Source organism: Eptesicus fuscus, chromosome 2 (assembly GCF_027574615.1).
Source record: "Eptesicus fuscus isolate TK198812 chromosome 2, DD_ASM_mEF_20220401, whole genome shotgun sequence".
NCBI lineage: Eukaryota > Metazoa > Chordata > Mammalia > Chiroptera > Vespertilionidae > Eptesicus > Eptesicus fuscus.
The window spans coordinates 113,759,593-113,777,661 of record NC_072474.1 but is presented as its reverse complement, the minus strand read 5'-3'; the positions used below and the strand labels follow the sequence as shown (position 1 = coordinate 113,777,661).

Genomic DNA, 18,069 nt, shown 5'->3' with positions numbered 1-18,069 from the left:
TTTGTCTGAAACCCAAACCCCTCGCATGTCCAGTGTACATGTGTTTTTTGGCCGCATCCAATAGATGGCAGCGCAGTAGCCACGTGAAGGTTCCCCCGTGGGAAGTGGCGCCAGCACTCCAGGCAGCGTGGCACGCGCCAGGGCTGCCCGGGGTGGGCTGCAGCAAGTTGTATTTGCAAAGCAGCATTAGCAGACGGAAGCGGTTGCACCATAATGAGTAACCTCTAAATTATCGGTAGTTATATTTAATGACATGTCCCTCCGAGTCCCTCTGCTGCCTGCAGGCGGCCCCCGTGAGAAGCGGCCCGCCCGCTAGGCGGCCTTCTCCGCGGCCTCGGTCTCCTGCTCCGACAGCTTCTCCTCCGACAGCACGGACATCCAGGGCGAGACGGAGCGGGTGATGCTCTGCTTGGCCAGGTTGTAGTGGTTCACCACCGCGTAGAACTTGTCCGGGGAGTGCGGGTCCTGCTCCGCGTAGTAGGCCGCCAGGCCGTTGGGGATGCACTGGGTGTTCTGCAAGACAGGAGGCGCTGAGCCGCACGGACACCAGGGGCCAGGGGCCGCAGCCCTGAGTCACCATGTGACAGCTGACCTAACAGGCAGGCCCGAGAGGTGCGTGGGCCCCCGGGGTGTGGGAGACAGGCCCTCCCACTTCACACTTCAGGAAAGACCTTACACTAGTTGTCACGTATTTTAAATCTGGAAAACAACAAAACTTTTGACACGCCCACCAGGAATAGCAAACAGCTGGGCTCTCAGCAGCCTGGGGTGGGGAGGGAGGAGCTTACAAGCAAAGGAGACCTCTGAGGTGGGGAAAGGGGAGGGGAGGAAGTGTGGCGAGAGTGAGGAGTAAAGAGACTGAAGGGAGAGCACTGGGAGCCCAGGTGAGGGTCCGAGGGTGAGGCCACACCTTCAGGGCCTGCTGGGCAGGGGGAGTGGGAGCTGCCGTCCACAGCACAGCAGAAGTCAGCGAGGTCCTCAGAGGATGCACAAACTCCCTGACAAGGAAGAGGCTGTCCCCACAGGCCTCAGGCCAGGGCAGGTTACGTGTGAAACGTTGCTCTCTGGACACTTTGCGGGAGATCGGGCTCCTCCGTGAGCAGCTACTTCCCGAGGGACCAAGGAACTGGCAAAGGCAGTGCGTTCACCGCCCGGGTAGTTCCCGAGCTGTCGGTATTTGCTGCTGCTGTGAGGGTGGGGCCCAGGCTGACCCGCCCACACGGTACTCCCAGCACCACACTCAGGAAATAGATGCTGAACATACGGATGACCTTGGCGTGGCCGGGGGCACCACGACCGTCCGCCCTGTGTCCTCCTGTGGTAAGTGGGGTGTCCAGCTCCCCCACGGTGTCTGGCAGCCGTCGGAGATCTGGGGTGAAGGCCCTGGGAAGCCTGCACTCAAACATGCAGAAAGGGGCGGGGGGGGGCCTTTCTCCCACACTCACCCCACCCCTCTCCAGCTTTACCAGGGCCTGGGGTTCGGACCAGCAGCTCTCGGCCCCCCTGCCGCGTTCTCCAGGAAAGCACCTCCCCATGAGATGCCCGTGGAAGATGCCAGTCCCAAAACAGCTGCAGAACAATCCCTCAGGGCTGCTGCCCCGTGCCCAGTGCTGGCTGTGCGCCAGCATCACCGGGCGGCACCCAGTAGACAATGCCATGCAGGGGTCTGCCCCTCCCCCCACAGGGAGTGTCCCAGCCCCAGGGAGGAGCAGAAAGGAGACCCAGATGCCCCTGGTGGGGCTGCTGTCCTGCTCTCTGTGAGCCGTCTGGTTGGGGACGGGCTGTCCTCTGTGCATGGGGTCCCCTAGGCCATGGCTCCTGTGAGATCTCTGCCCCTCCGAGTCCCCAGCTCTGACCAGGTGCCACCTCCTGTCCGCCCCTACCTCCAGGTTCCGTCCAGGCCCATGTCATGCGAGTCTCTCCTCTGTGCCCAGCACACGGCCAGTCCAGACCCTCACCTCCTCCTGGTCCACAGCAGCAGCCCCCCGGCCACCTCGCTGCCTCCTGTCACTTCCCCTCCTCCAGGGACCTCTGCCTGGCACCCCAGTCTGGGCCAGCACGCCCTGCCGTCACCTGTGTGGGCTGCTCCTCCCCCAACCACCGTTTCAGCCCGCAGGGTCTGCTCACCAGCTCGTGGGTCAGGCCAGCCTTCCCCTCCTCACAACTGCCTTTAAACCAGGGTGGGGAACCTTTTTCTGCCAAGGGCCATCTGGATTTTTATAACATCATCCTCAGGCCATACAAGATCATCAACTTAAAAACCAGCCTGCTGTATTTGGCCATTTAATCAACTCACCCTAATGCCTTGGCAGGGCCGGACCAAACAATTTTGCGGGCCTTACATGGCCTGCGAGTCTAAGGGCGAGGGAGAGAGAAACATCAGTGAAAGAGAATCACTGATCGGCTGCCTCCTGCACACTGGGGATCAAGACCACAACCGGGGCATGTGCCCTTGAATGGAATCGAAACTGGGACCCTTCAGTCACCAGGCCGACGCTCTATCCACTGAGCCAAACCGGCTACGGCCCCCACCCCTGCTTTAAACCATGGAGGCTTCTGCGCCTCCGGACAGACTATAAACTCAGCCCCGGCCCAGGGTGTGGACAGGGCTTCCCCACGCCCTGCCTGGAGGCGCTTTCCCAGTCCCTGCACGCTCCCTCCGGAGCCTCCTACAAGCCTTGCTCAAAGGTGACCCCCCTTCTAGAAGCCGCGCCCCATACTGCTTTGCTTTTGCGTTTTCCAGCGCTTACAACCCTGTAACTCGGTATACAACTGCCTTCACGTTTCTTGGGAGAGTCAGGGGGCCTCTCGCAGGCTCACAGGCTCCTTCCCCAGCGGCTCCTGCTGCTTCAGCACCTGGGACAGCGGCCGCCCCAGCCCAGGCGGGAGGCAGGCGGGCAGGGACCAGTGCCAGTGGGGGAAGGGCGTGTGGGAGCCCCACGGAGTCCACAGTATGGACAGTGCAGCACAGCGCACAGCGGGCGGGGCCAGGAACGGGGTCCAGCCTGGCCTGCTACCTGGGCGAGGCCCTGCATCCCTCACGTCCGCGACACCCAGAACCAAGTGACCGTGTGTGCGCGCGCGCGCGCGCGCGCGCGCGCGCTGGGCTCTCCTGCTGTGATGCCGGCACCCACGCCCTGGAAATGATGGCGTTTCCTCGGCACACTGGCTCTGGAAGGTTCAGGACCAATCGTGGGCCCCGGCCTCAGGGCGTGGGGACCGGAGCAGGTCCAGCCAGCGCACTGGCCTTCCCCAGCTCACCTTCTCACCCACATCCCTCATGTCCTGCCTCCCTGCCTCCTTGTCCGTGTGTCCGTGTGTGTATGTGTGTGCGCGCACTGCGTGCCGCGCACCGGCGTTGTGGTAGGAGGCACACACCAGCACCGTGAGCGCCCACGAGGAGCGTGGGCCACGACGCAGCAGGCGGACAGGGGACACAGTAGGAGCCCCTTCGGTGCCAGCCCTACTCCCACATCCCCGTGGCCGTGGGCAGCCTCCCTCTCTGGGCCTCAGCCTCCCCACGCCCTCAGCGGGCCCTCCCCTTTCCGAGGCCTCCCAGGAGTCTCCTCCCCCAGGTCCCGCCCGCCCTGCCCCCACCCCAGCAGGGCCTCCCCCCAGGACTTCCCCAGGGACCTGCGAGTGAGACAGGTGCCGGGTCCCCAGTGGGTGCGGCTTTACCTTGAGGATGAAGCCGTCGGGGCAGAGGCGCTCGTACTTGTACACCTTGTAGACGACCAGGAAGACGACGCAGGTGAGGAAGGCCAGGGCGATGAAGACCAGCACGGAGACCTGCGGGCAGGCGGGCGTCAGGGCGGCCGGGGCCGGGGGCCAGGCAGACAGACAGATGCACACATGGGTGTCTCTCACACACACACACACACACACACACACACACACACGTAGGCACAGACACAGTCACACACACACACACACACACACGTAGGCACAGAGACAGAGGCACAGTCACACACACACACACACACAGCCGCACGCACACAGACACACTCACACCAGCGTGAGCAGAGACCGTCTCGGCTCGGAAGGAGGCAGCAGAATCACTTTTCACTGAACAACTCTTCATACCACTTTCGTTTTCACCAGACCCACATGTCACCTTCATTTCATAAATTAGCTATTTTTAGCATTCCAGGCCCTTCCGTGAAAGCTGTGGCACCAATATGATTAAGCCTCATGGACACTCAGACACGGGATGGATGGTTGCCCGTCTAACTGCCGCCATCACCAGGTGACGCAGCAGCCACCAGCTCATCAGCTGTCCTCAAACGTCTCCTGAGGCCTGGCCGCCGGCCGTGCCCTTGAGCAAGCCCAGCGAGCAGGAGGCAGCCCCGGGCCCCCACCCCTCTGCCCTCCACAGTGTCCTGCCTGCTCGGTCAGCGTCTGTCCCCACCACAGAGAGCAGTCTCCAGAGCAAGGACACAGCTTCCATCCCCGCTGCAGGCTGCGTGCCCAGCCGGCACATAGTATGTGCTCAGCTAACGTTTGCAGACACATGCACAATGGCGTGTGGGAAGAGCACAGAGGTGGAAGGTCCTGCCCCAGCTGGGGGATAACGGGACCCTACCTGGGCCTGGCAGCTGCTCACGGTCAGGCTGTGACCCTCCCTGAGGGCCCAGACTCTACTGCATATAAACCCTGTGCCTGGCACAGGAGACTGACAGGATGGAGCCGGGCTGGGTCGGGGGAAGTGCCATCCAGTTCCGGGGGCAGGGACACAGCCACCTCGCCGCGGGCAGCCCAGGGAGGCTGCAGAGGGAGCAGAGAGTGAGGCTGGGTGACAAAGGAGGTCAAGTTGTCCAGAGATGGGAGGGGCAGTGGCCCCAGGGGCAGGTAGTCCCAGAGGGAGCAGCAAGCAGGTTCAGGGCTTTCCAACAAGGGCAGGAACCCTGCAGGCCAGGAGCTCATCGGAGGGGCGGGAGGGGCAAGGTAGAAACTCTGCCCCTGCAGCCGGGCTCCTGTCGCTCAGCTCCTCTGGGCTGGGGCTCCTGCCTGCCAATGGCTGGGAGAGGACCCAGCTCCCAGACTGGCGGGAGGGCCGAGGGCCCAATGCACACCACTGAGGCCAGCACCTGGGCCGCTGAGGCCAGCACCTGGGCCAGTGGACACTGCGAAGGAGGAAGGAGGAAGGAAGCGTTTGCTCTTGCACTGCAGCTGTCACCTGTCTTTGCCGCGCTCACTCTGGGAGGTGCAGAGCTGGGCTCTCAGTGTCGGCCACACAGCTTCCCCCAAGCCCGCCACCCATCCAACCCGAGCCCCCTCCCCACACTCACTCCCGAATCTGCCCTGCCGGGGACCCAGCCCTGCTGCAGCCCTCGGGGCCACGAGGCAGCTTCCGGGGGTCCCCACAGACTACAGCAGCAGGGCTGCCTCACCCGGGCTCTGTCGGGAAAGATGCATTATAAGTATCCCCTTCGTAGCGCTTTATATTTTGGGTGCACTATTACAAAAAGGCCCATGGCACACGCCAGGTTAACCCCTGTGAGAATGCAATCTCAACAAAATCCTAGCAAAGTGAATTCAACAACACAGTCCATCAGTCATGCACCACGACGAAGTAGGACGCATTCCAGGAATGCAAGGATGGCTCGACACCCACACGCCAATCACGGTGACAGAGCACATTAACAAAACGGAGGATAAAAACTAAACTATCACCTCAGAGGATGCAGAAAAAAACATCTGACAAAAGTCAACAGACATTTATGATAAAAACTCAACAAAGGGGGTATGGAGGACACATACCTCAAGATAATAATAAAGGTCGGCTATGACGTGCCCACAGCTGACATCACACTCAACAGTGAAAAGCTAAGAGCCTTTCCTGTAAGAGCAGGAACAAGACAAGAGGCCCTCTTATTCAACACAGTATTGCACGTCCCAGCCAGAGCAACTGGGCAAGAAAAAGAAGTAAAGGCATCCAAACTGGAAAGGAAGAAGTAAAGCTATTTGCAGATGACATGATATTATACACAGAAAACCCTAAAGACTCCACCAAAACCCTGTTAGAATTCGTCAACAATTCAGTTAAGTCACAGAATACAAGTAAATGGGGTCGAAGTCTTCACTAACGGAAAGCGATTGGAAGAGGCTTCTCACTTCCGTGAGCAAAGGTGAAAAGCAGAAAAAGCACTGCGTTCGTTTTGCAGCGAGCCAGGACACAGGCCTCCTCCCCCTCCCCCGAGCAGCAAGAGGGCCGAGAGCTCCTTCCTCAGAACCACGCCAGCGTCGCAGCATCCAGCCCTCGAGCTGTGAGCTGTCTGAGCAGCTGGCTTCATCTCCATGTACTCGGTGCATCTGTCAGCAAGATGTGCCTGAGCTATCAGAAAGACTACGCTCTCAGGGTGTTACGCTCAGCATAATACTGAATGTGATCAGGCACTGCGAGCGCCATGAACCAAATCAAGACACTGCGTGTGCACTGAATTTAGGGTCTTGGGAACGCTCAAAAATTGTCCATATACACTGAGTGGCCAGATTATGATGATCTCTGAACGCATAATAATCTGGCCACTCAGTGTATATCCTAGATAATAAAAGGCTAATATGCAAATTGTCCCCTCAACCAGGAGTTCAACCAGCAGGCAGGTTGGCCAACTGCCCATGTCCCCTCCCCCTGGCCAGGCTGGCTGGACCCCACCCATGCACGAATTCATGCACCGGGCCTCTAATACACACACACACACACACACACACACACTCTCTCTCTCTCTCTCTCTCTCTCTCTCTCTGAGTGGCCAGATTATTATGCGTTCAGAGATCATAATAATCTGGCCACTCAATGTAAGTCAATAGTAATCACCTCTGCTTTAGGCCATTCCAGCTCACAGACGGTTCCACAGGAACCTTCGCTTTCAGGTCGTGGGGGAAACTGGCGTGTGTCCCGGGGATGTGACGTGCAGATGGGGACATAGTGCCAACACTGTACGTGTGTTTGAAAGTCGCTGAGAGAGCAGATCTTAAAAGATCTCATCACAAAAAAAAAAAAAAAAAAAAGGGAGGTGACGGATGTTAACTGGACGTGGCGTGGTGACCACTGCACGGTGTGCACACACTGAACCTCACGTGGCGCTCCTGAAGCTGACAGAACGCTTCCTGTCAATTACATCTCAGCCTAAAGCCACACGGAACCCAACCTCCAGTCCTGGAGGGGCATCCCTAAACCTGTCCCGAGAACGTGGGAGCCTCGTCAGAGTTCCGTTCGGGGCACCCCATCTGTTTAGGTTTAACAATAACCCAAGCTTGCCCGGCCGGCGTGGCTCAGGGGTTGAGCATCGACCTATGAACCAGGTCACAGTTCGATTCCCGGGCAGGGCACATGGCCGGGTTGCAGGCTTGGTCCCCTGTGTGGGGCGTGCAGGAGGCAGCCGATCCATGATTCTCTCATCACTGATGTTTCTTTCTCTCTCTCTCCCTCTCCTATCCTCTCTGAAATCAATAAATATATATATTTTTAAAAAGAAGTGCCAACAATGGAAACCATCCGCACCAACGTGGTCTCTCCTTCTAGAACGTTCTCCCACTCTGGGCGGACCGTGAGACATTGGAATCTCAGGGCCGACCTTGGAATCTCATCACAGCCCACGGCAACGTGGCAGGGGTGCGCGGGGAGCGGTGCGGTTTGCTCAGCCGAACCACAGCTCACAGGGAGAGGGCGTGCGGACCGCGGAGGCCGAGAGGCGGCCACAGAGCACAAAGGGGCTGGCGAGCCCCGCGGACCGGCCTCCGACCTGCCCAGCCACGGCCCGGCTGCGGCCTGGACGGGAGGGCGGGGAGCAGCAGCCCCAGCAGCGCCGACGGCCGCCCGCGTGGGTGAGTCCAGGCGCGCAATTAAAAAATGTTTATTCTCGGCACCAACACCCCCCATACAGGAACGACGGCCTTCCTGGTCGGCACTGACATCTGGCCGCCGCGGGGGACGCGTCCTGCCATCCCAGAGTGGCCCAGCCTCAGGAAGCCCTGTCCCCAGCCAGCCGTTACCTAGCAACCAGCCTAGCAACCTGGCGGCCAAGGGATTCATCCCCGAGTGATCGCCGTGCAGTACCGCCCAGAGGACACTGGTCTGAGGATGCCAACCGGCGGCACTCGGGGAGCAGGCTCAAGCCGGTTTAGGGACAAAGGGACGCGATTTACTTGTTGCTTCGCAGCTGAGAGGCAGTCTCCCTCCGGAGACTCGCACAGGCGGAGAGCGAGGTGACACACGGGGGGCCTTCACCAGGAGGATGAGGAAGAGGGGTGCCCGGCGTCAGATAGAGCGCACCCCCCCCCCCGCCCGCCCTGGCCGGTTTGGCTCAGTGGAGAGAGCATCGGCCCTGGGACGGAAGGGTCTCGGGTTCGATTCCAGTCAAGGGCATGTACCTCAGTTGCAGGCTCAACCCTGGCCCAACCAATCGATGAGTCTCTCTCACATCGATGTTTCTCTCCCCCCGGCCCCCTGCCAGTCTCTCTAAAATCAATGGAAAAAATATCCTGGGGTGAGGATTAACCCAGGGGAGTGCCTTCAGAGAGGCCAGAAACAGACCGGCAGTGAAAGGCCGAGAGAATGTTCCGGAAGGACGAGCACTCAGCGATTCCAGAAAGCGCCAGCCCTCCAAGCCTGCCGTGACCTGGGGCTAGGACGCCCGCCCCCCTCGTCCACAGGGGTCACCTAGAGAGCTGGTGACAGCACCCTCCCGGGCCGGCCCCATGCGAGTCCCCCCCGGCAGGTGCACAGGGGGCAGCCGGGTGCCCCCTCCCCGTCCGAAGGGCCTGGAGCAAAGGCACGAGGTGCCGCTGGGGACCAGGGCGCTCCCCTGGGTGAGCCCCGCCCGCGGGCCTCCTGGGCCGCCTGGCCGCTCGCTGACCGCGTGGCCTGGGCGGGGCACCGGCCCCACTGGGTGCGAAGTGATGCCACCTGTGAGGGGCGCGCACACACGCACACGAGGCCCGGGGGGCTCCGTGGGCCCCGCACGCCTCCCCGAGTCCTGCACCAGGCGCGGCCTGAGAGTCATCAGCAGGGCTCCCGCTGGGACTGGGGGTTCGGCCCCGAGGGGAAGGCGTCGGGAGGGGAGGCGTCCCCACCAGGATCCGGCGCCTAAGTTCCCGGCTGATGTGGCCACAGGGGCCGAAATGCGCTGATTCCACTCCCAGGGGCCTTCACTGCAAGGGCCCCACCGACCTCGCCAGGAACGTCACAGGCCTCCCAGCAGGAGGTGCCAGGCGGGGACAGCCCCCAGAGGAGGGGGCCAGGACCCGTGACAGGGCAGGAAGGTACGAGAGAAAATGATGCTCACACTGGGAGGGCTCGGGTCCCGGGGAGGCCACACGTCTGGAGGGCGCAGGACGGTGACCTGGTTCTGTGGGGCTCACCGTCAGGTGTCAAGTCAGCAGAGGGGGAGGGTCCCTAGTGCAGAACAGTCACCCCAAGGGGGCCTGGTGAGAGCTCCCCGGGAGTCACGTGACCTCGGGTGTCCCAGGCAGGGGCGGGCTGCCTGGGTTCAAGCTCTGCCTCAGTTTCCCCTCCACTGTCCAACGGAGACAGTCACTGGCACACTTCACCAATGAGATACTGCGCGTACAGGCTGGACCCAGCGCGTGGCTCACGAGCGCGCTCCACGAGGTCAGCCCTGTGGCCGCCTCCTCACCTCGGGCAGCGGGAACACAGGGCGAGTCAATCCCCGGGGCTCCTCAGGGGCGGTGATTCCTGAGCTGGAAGGGGAGGCCCGGGGAGGTGTGTGTGGCAGGAGGTCGTGGGGAGCACCCCATCTCCCCGCCGGGCACCACCTGGGACTCAACAGCTTCATCTGTAAAAGGGGCTCATGACGCGCCCTCGTGTGGCTGTGCACGGGTGCTGAGCGCCTGAACACGCGTGGCCTGCTCGCTACGAGGCGGGGGGACGGGCTCCCTGCTGCGCAGGTGCTGAGCAACCGACCGCACGCATCGCCTCCTCCACTCCCCCAGGTGGGAGCAGAGAGGAGGCGGGTTCTGCCACCGCGGCCGGTCCCCTGGGACGGGCACAGGCCTCTGAGGTCCTCTGAGCCCAGGCTCTGGGCAACCGCAGCCAGGTTACCACCCGGAGGCCCCGGCGTGGCTGCCGAGCGCCCTGGTGCCAAGGTGCGTCACCCAGGGCCTCAGCAAGGGGCCTGGGGACCTGCACCAGCTGAACGTGTGGGAGAGGCACCCGCAAAGGACCCGGCGCTGGGGGACCGCCTGGCACCCAGGGACACTGGCACCCAGGGACACTGGCACCCAGGGACATTCAAGCACCCCCCCCGCCCCCCCCCGCCCCCCGTGGACCTGACACGCCGGCACCGGGCGAGGCGAAGGTCCAACGGGGGATGGGAAACCCACACAGACTCAGGTGTGCAGGTGGCGCCCCCCAGGGGATGATGGCCGCGTGACCTTCAGATCCAGGTCACGTCTGCCTCAACCGGGAGACGGTCCCAGGGCCCAGCAGGGCAGCGGGTGAGGCCAAGCCGGCTGGCCAGGGAGAGCGGTGCTGACCCCGGCTCCGTGCAACCTGGTCCCGTCCTGAGCCTCACAGTCAGCCAGCAGCTGTCAGAGCGCCAGCCACAGGCCCTCCCTAGCCCACCGGCAGGAGCCATGGCTGCAGGCGGCTCTGGGCCCCGCTTCCCCGCCTGCAGGATGGGCCTACTCACAGCACTTACCTGGGGGAGGGCTGCGGGAGGAGGAGATGAGCTCACACGGGAAACACCCCGTCCCCCCAGCACCTCTGATGGGACCCCTGGGCCAGGCAGGCCTCTGAAGGGCTTTTCTCCACCCAGTGAGGCAGCGTGGAGGGACGGGAAGGGGAGGCATTCCAGATCACCCGCCAAGCCCCCTCACCTCCTCCGGTTTCGCTCTCAACTATTAACCAAAACCCCCGGGCTGCCCGGAGCTGGGACAGGACTCCACGGGCAGACACTCTAGCGCAGAGCCAGGAGCGCGCCCGGGCCACCCCTCAGGGCCCGGCGACGCCTTTCAAGCCAGTGAGGGCCTCCCTTTCACCATCCGTGTTTCCCAAAGAGAAGTTTCCAGATCAGCATCCGAACTTGTCCCTCAAGCAGCACAGCAGCGTGCACCCTCAGAGCACCCCAGGCCTGGCGGGGACCCACCATTCATTCAGCAGCTGGGCCTCCCGGGAAACCGCCCCGAGCATCGCTTCCCTCCCCAAGTGAGCGCATGGGGGGGTGGGGGGCCAGCCAGCCTCACCCTCACACCGTGTAAGTGGGGCGCGCGGCAAGGAGAGGCTAACACAGAGCTCTGGGCCCCGGCCCTGCCACGTAGAGCTGTGGCTGCTCTGTGCCTCGATCTCCCCATCTGCAAAATGGGTCACCCCGACAGTACCGCCCGCGGGGGGGCTGTGTAGAGGAGCTGGCGCAAGTGAGGGCGCGGCCTGTGTCGGGCAGGGAACACGGGCCACGGTCACCCTCCTGCCACTCCTCCTTGCGGCCTGTGGGGTCGGGGTTCCTGCGTGCTGAGTGGTTTTCACGTGTACGACCTTTGTCTAAAGGAGAGTTTGGGGGTGGGTCCCCCCGTGATTAACACTAAGCAATATGTGACCATTTGGGAAGATGAGGAAGTTTTCTGAACCACCGGTGGTTTGGCGCAGCTGGGTCAGCCCAGACCCGTCCTGTCCAGTCCCCGCCGGGTCATCGCTGCGGCTCGGGACCCTCCCGGGGCCCGGCAGCGCCTCGCCCGCCCCCGCCACTCACCTTGAACCTCTCGGACATGCTCTCGGTGACGCTGACCGTGAACTCGGCGATCCGGTGGGCGCGTCCTTTGCCTTTCTTGCGGCTGGGCTCATAGTCGGTCTTAGTTTTCACGACCACCTTGTCCAGGGGAGAAGCAGACGTGTGCTCAGCGGGCAGCCAGGGGCCTTCACACACACCTGCCGAGGAGGCGGCTCGTGCCCAAGGACACCGCTTCGCCAGGAAGCCCTCACCGGCAGAGCCAGAACCGCCACCTCCGCCTGGCCACCCCCTCGGTGCCAGGCCTTGCCGAGAAGTGACCGGTCAGGGACCCTTGACAGCAGCCCCGGAGGACTGTGGGAACTGAGGGGCGGAGGGGTTAGGCTCGTGGGCCGAGGCCACACGGCCCGTAGGTGCAGGGCCCGTCCACCGCCCAGGGACCACGTCCTGTACGTAACTCTCCGAGACTCAGTTTCCTCATCTGTGGCCTCAGGAATCTGCGAGACCAGCTCTCAGTCCCCGCTCCATTCCTATCTCTGGGCGTCCCTGCCAGGTGCCCGCTTGGTTCCCACAGGCCCGGAGACGGGGGCCTCGTTAGCTTGCGAGGCCACGCCATGGGTTGTCCCGGATGTCCTACCTCCCTGACCTCCGCCCTGATAGAAGCCAACTGTTCGCCACACGGTCCTGGGATGGCACAGACTGAAGGAGCAAGAGGAGGGCCCGGCTGAAGGAGGGGGCCACCGGACAGGCCGCTGCTCTGGGTGAGGCGGGAGGGCGAGGCGGGGGCAGCGGGGCCAGGCTGTGCTACCCGGGCAGGCGCGATGCCTGGACAGGGCCGAGGAGCTCGGAGGTGAGGCCTCAGGCAGCCAGGCCCCTCCTGCCAGGCCTCTCCTGGACCATCGGGGGGGGGGGGCCCAGTGGCTCCCCGTGCCCAGGTGCACAGGTGTGGCCTTCCTCACCTGAAACTCCTGTGCCGACCTCGCTCCTGCCCGCCCCAACCGAACAGACAATACAGCTGGGGGGCAGCCCCCTCGGGAGGGCTGAGCAACCCTCTCAGAGGGCCCCCTGGCAGTAAAGGGGTGGTCTGGAAGTGAGGACCCCCCCCCAAGGAATCCCCAGCCCCACGGCCGCCACCAACATGCCCAGAAAACAGCCAAGCCCCAGCCAGAACCTCCTCCCCAGGGACTAAATGACACAGTAAATGCAAATGTACTTGTACTTCGCTGGGAACGGAGCGTGCTCCCTCCTGGCCGTGGCCGTGCCCGTGGCCGTGGCCGGGGTGGGCTGAAGCAGCAGCAAGGGGGTGAGAACGGACACTGGTTTATTGTTTCAGGTTCATGTTTTACAATTGTGTCGACTTTTAAGCAGCCTATTCACCTGTGTAAGTGATAATTCCTGAAAACATTATCCCTAACGAACACAAATTACTTGACTGGATGCTGCATTCAGCAAAAGACAGGATTCTTTAAATTCAGGAACCACCTCTGGGGCTGCTAACGCAGAGGGGCAGGGGCGGCATTGGGAGGTTTCACAAAGGAACAAAGGAGGGGGCTGGAAGCGGAGCGCTGACAGCATCCTCCGCGGCGGGAGGGGCTCAGCCCCTGGGAGGCCCCCCCACCCCCACCACACCCCCACCCCCGGCCTACAGGCTGGCCTCCCCTCCGCAAAGGGGCAAATCCGGCTGAAAGGGAACCTCCTGGGAAGGCACAAGGGGCAGCGGCGCCTGCGCTACCCCAGACCCAGAGCCCCTGGCACCGCGGGGCAGGGAAGGGGCAGGGGCAGGGGCAGGGGCAGGGGCAGGGGCAGGGGCAGGGGCAGGGCCAGGGCACCGCTCGGACCAGACTCCCACGGAAGCCTGGAGGGGACCTTCCCGGGGGTTCCGCTGTCTGCGCGCAGCGGCCCTCTCAGGGCCCGGCTCCCGATCCGGAACCCCCATCCTGGGGATGGGTCCTCCCGCCCCAGCGCGCCCCACTTCGCGTCCCCAGCGCACGCGGCGGGTTTCTTTTGTTGCAGCCGCCGCCCGAGATTCGGGGTTCGCACCCGGCAGCGCGGGGCGCGGGGCCTCTCACCTTATCCGGGGGCGGGAACTGCAGCTGATTGACATCGAGGGGCGTCATCAGGGGGATGGTGTCGAAGCCGTCCTCCAGCAACGCCTGCTTGGCGCCCTTCTCCGCGAAATTGTTCCCCAACTTCACCATGGCTCCGGGGACCGAGGTGCCGCCTGCGGAGGGGCCGGCGGGAGTCACCGCGAGGGGCACGCACCGCTGTCCCCCACTCGCCAGCCCCCCTCTTCCCGGGGGAGGGGTGGCAGGACGCGGCGGTCACGGCCCGGGGCGGGGTGCTGTGTCTTCACAGATTCGGGTCCCGCGGACGGAAGCGCGGGGCGCCCCGCGGGAGGGTGTGGGGCGCTGCCTCTGCCGGCGAGTCTCCGCGTCCTCGGTCCCGGCGCCGCAGGGCCTGGAGACCCCCCTCCCGCCGGGGGAGACCCGCAACCCCCGAGCCCGCCCCGACGGGAAGGGCCCGGCCGCAGCCCCGGCGCCGCCGCCCGCACTCACCGCGCCGCTCCCGCAGGTCTGGGCTCCGACCCGCTCCGCGCTCCGCGTCCCCTCTCCGCTCGCAGCAATGGCGGAGGCGGCGCGCGCGGCCGTGCGGGAGCGAGCGATTGGGCTCGGCGGCCCCCTCCCCTCCCGCCCTCCCTCCCCGCCCTCCGCCTCCTTTCCTGCCGCTCCCGGGGGTGCCGTGCGCGGGTGCGTGTGCGCGTGTGGCCGGGCGCCCCCCGCCTTGACGCAGCGCGCGCCCGACGCACAAAGGAGCTCGGGGCGGGCGGGAATGGGGCGCTCCCCGGAGACCCCACGCTGCAAACTGGAGGGGAAGGGCGAGCGGGGGGATGGGAGCGCTTCCCGGCTGCGGGGTCGCCGCGGCGAAGGGCACCCCGGAGCTGGGGGCCGGGGATGCGGGACGTGGAAAGAGGGCTGCGCAGCCCTGGGGCGGTGCCCGGGGCGCAAGGCGAGTCGTAGCGGAAAAGGGGGGATATCCTAGGGATGGAGTGACCCCCAAAGTGGGGGAGGGTGCCCCGTCTGCAGCCGCTCCGACGGAGGGTGCGTGTGTGTGTGTGCTTGTGTGTGTGTGTGAAAGGTTGGGGAGATTACAGGAGGCGGAGGGAGGCGGCAGGGACTGGAGCGTTCCCTTGGTGCGCAGCTGGTTGGGGAGGAGGCAACAAAGAGGGCGCATCCGTGGATAGAGGGGGCGCCGACGGGAGAGGAGGTGGGCCATGTTGGGTGGTGCAGGGTGGGGGGCGCTCTGCAGAGCTGGGGACGGTCGCCCCGGGTAGAAAGAGGGAGGGTGTTCCCGGCAAAGAGCGCGCGCGCACACCGGTTGGGGGGAGAGGGAGAGGTTTCTCTGGTCTGGTCCCCTCTCCGCAACCTCCGCCTCTGGCATCCCTGCGCCTCCGGAGGAGGCACGGCCTGGAATGAAGGAGCGGGTGTAGCCTGCCCTGCTCGCCCCCACACACCCGCCCACAGTAAGGCCCCATTTTGCGGACTTCCAGCCAGCCGGGCTGTGGGAGCCCCATCGAGGAGCCGGGGCGGAAGGCGGCTGCTGGAGAAATGCTGTCCCCGAAGTCGTATGTTCACCACCTTGCCTGGGTTCCCCTGGCCTGGCATGGCCCCAACCGGGAGCGAACACACTCTCACTCACACACACACACACACACACACACACACACACTAAACCCAGGGGGCCTGGTTCTGCCCGCTGTGCCCTGAGCCGGAACCATGACAGCAGTCTCTTGGCTGGGGTGCCCTGATTTCAAAACCCCCAAGAGAGCCCCACCCCTGTCACAGATGAGGTCACTGATTCCTCTCACCACCTCAGGTCCCCAGCAGCCCCCAGAGGGCCTTGGATACAGCGCAGCCTGCAGGGCCTGGCGCTCGGCTCTCCGCTCACTGCCCCTGGCCGCCTGGGAGGCGGTGTCCCAGCGGCCCTCCCTGCCAGCAGCCTCAGCGCCGGGCTCCGCATCCTTTCTCAAAGGCCCTTGGAAAGGGACTCCGGCACTGATGAGGCGGCTCTGTGTGCAGGTGCCTTACGTGGGCCCAGGCAGCGGGCGAGGACCCGGCTGGATTATGTCCTGGCATACTGAGGTCAGAGGTCAGGAGGAACCTGAGTGAAAGATGAGACAGGGCCGGAGACCAGGAGACCAGGACACAGGCTTTATTGGAGGAGAAGACCCCTGCCGGGCTGCCTTCCAGAGGAGAAAGAGCACACGTGCTGGGGTGAGAGTGCCTTTTGAGGGGAGGAAAAGGAAGGGACGGGGCTTAGGGCACTCAGCACACGCTGATTGGTGGTGTCATGTAAGGCACATGATTAGGGACCTAGGGACTTAGGCATCGGGGGCTTAGGGTATTTGGCAGGTGCTGATGGGTGGTTCAATGTACAGTCCATATAAGGTGCCTGGTGAGGTGCTCAGGAATGTCCAGGCTGCAGGTGCAGGTTACGTCATACTCCGTCCATCAGTTGGGGGAAGGGAGGCTCTATCACCGAGGGCTTCAGGGAGGGAGTGGCTTTGTCCCCATCGTAGGTGCCCGTGTTTCACAGGCACACGCACGCTGTGGTCAGAATCCCATCCGGGTCGCTGAGGGCAGGCTGTCCTAACCCCAGGGGACCCCTCTCCCCCTCATGGTCTCTGTCAACCGAGGACATAGAGACAAGAAGGGCCGCGGACGGTCACCATGCTGTCCCCGGTTCTGACTGGCGCTGCTCACTGGGACTTGGCACCTGCGTTCTGTGGGTTTTGGGGGTGCCCAAACTGTGCCAGGCCCCGTGACAGTGACACACAGGCGATGCCAAGGCGTGGCCCGCAGCCCGCCCGCCGGGAGCTTACGAGGAGGGAGATGAAACCGCTGGCCAGTCTTGGAGGGAAGCAGTGAGCCCGGGGGGAGTGGGGGGTGAAGGATGAGGTCCCCTGGAGAGGCCTGGGGACAGCGGAGCAGACTTTGTGCTCAGGGAAGGCATTCCAGGTGGGGAACAGAATGTGCAAGGCATCGCCACAAACCTGGTGGCTTAAAGCAACAGAAATGCGTGGTCTCGAGGTTCTGGAGGCCAGAGATCCAAAATGAAGGCGTCCGCAGGCCACACTGCCTGTAGAGAGAGCCTGTCCCTGCCTCTCCCAGCCTCGGGCGCCCCCGGCATGCCTTGGCTTGTGGCCCCATCACTCCAGCCTCTGCCTCCGGGTCACGCGCCTCCTTAGACAGCGTCTCTTATAAAGGCACTCGTTGGTCACCCAGAACACGGTTCTCTCCCCAGAGTCCTGAATCTAATCACATCTTTTGCCAGTGAGGTGTGGCTCCAGGTCCCGGCAGCGTGGAGCTCATTGTGGGCACAGCCTGCGTGGGTGCAGGGCTTGGGGGAACTCGGGGTTGCAGGTGGCTCTGAGAGGGGCAGGCTCTCGGCCAGAGGGCAGGCTGAAGAGGCCACAGTCACAGAAGTGGGGACAGTGGACAGTGGTGGCTGCGGGACAAGCAGGCGTAGGTATCTGCAGCGCACAGCGCGAGGTCGACAGGACCTGGGCTCCCGCTGGACCCTGGTTTTGGCCGAGCGCCCACGGTCTCTAACCCCCGAACCTCGCCGGGCTTTCGGCATGCGTTGGGTTTTTCTGAACGACTCTTAGAGACTCTCCTAGGCTTACCGATCCCGGGACCGGCCCCTCACTGCTGGAGCAATAGCAACAACCCGGCCCCAGCCACCCCGCACTGGGCAGCCAGCGGCTGCTCCCCCGGCCTCGGGACACGTCAGCTTCCAAGTCCAAGCCTGTTGTGCTTCCCTTGTCCCGCCCACTTGGAGTGCTGACTGCTACAGCAGGAGGCAGGGGGGCTCAGTCTGATTTCCAGTCCTGTGTCTCCCCCTTCCTCGCGGTGTGACCTTAGACAGGTTGCTTAACCTCTCTGTGCCCCAGTTTCCCCATCTATAGAATGGAGATGACAATACCTCCATCACAGTGGTGTTACGAGAATCAAAGGGGTTATTATTACATCTTAAAACGCACACACACACACACAGTGCCTGCTTGGGCTGTGATTACGGCTCTGACCTCTAATTCCATACCCTGTGGTTTCTATTGGAGGCTTAGGCCAGAGCCGGGACGAGGAGGTGGGCGTGTGTCCTGGCAGGATTAGTGCTCCAAGTGACGGAGGAGTCTGCGGAGCTGGTGCCCCCTGCGCCCTCCAGACCCCTCCACGTGCCACCCTCTCCCCGGGCGGGAGCTGCCCTGCAGACCCCCGTGCTCACCTCAATGGACTCCACACCCTCCGGCCAGTGGGAATTGCCCCTAGGCCGCCTCAGCCCCTTCCTGTCCCTCAAGGAAAGTCACAGCTCCTCTGTGGCAGCTTCA

General features: G+C 63.5%; 1 protein-coding gene across 1 annotated transcript; it reads right to left on the bottom strand.

Annotated features, from left to right (window-relative positions):
• Positions 1-229: 229 nt before the first annotated feature.
• On the bottom strand, positions 230-14,296 carry NSG1 (neuronal vesicle trafficking associated 1). Its single transcript, XM_054708194.1, has 5 exons — positions 14,240-14,296; positions 13,754-13,905; positions 11,709-11,825; positions 3,679-3,789; positions 230-513 (listed from the first exon to the last, which is right to left on the bottom strand). Exons 2-5 carry the CDS (start codon positions 13,880-13,882, stop codon positions 313-315), a joined length of 558 nt encoding a protein of 185 aa, XP_054564169.1. The 5' UTR covers positions 13,883-13,905; positions 14,240-14,296; the 3' UTR covers positions 230-312.
• Positions 14,297-18,069: the final 3,773 nt, after the last annotated feature.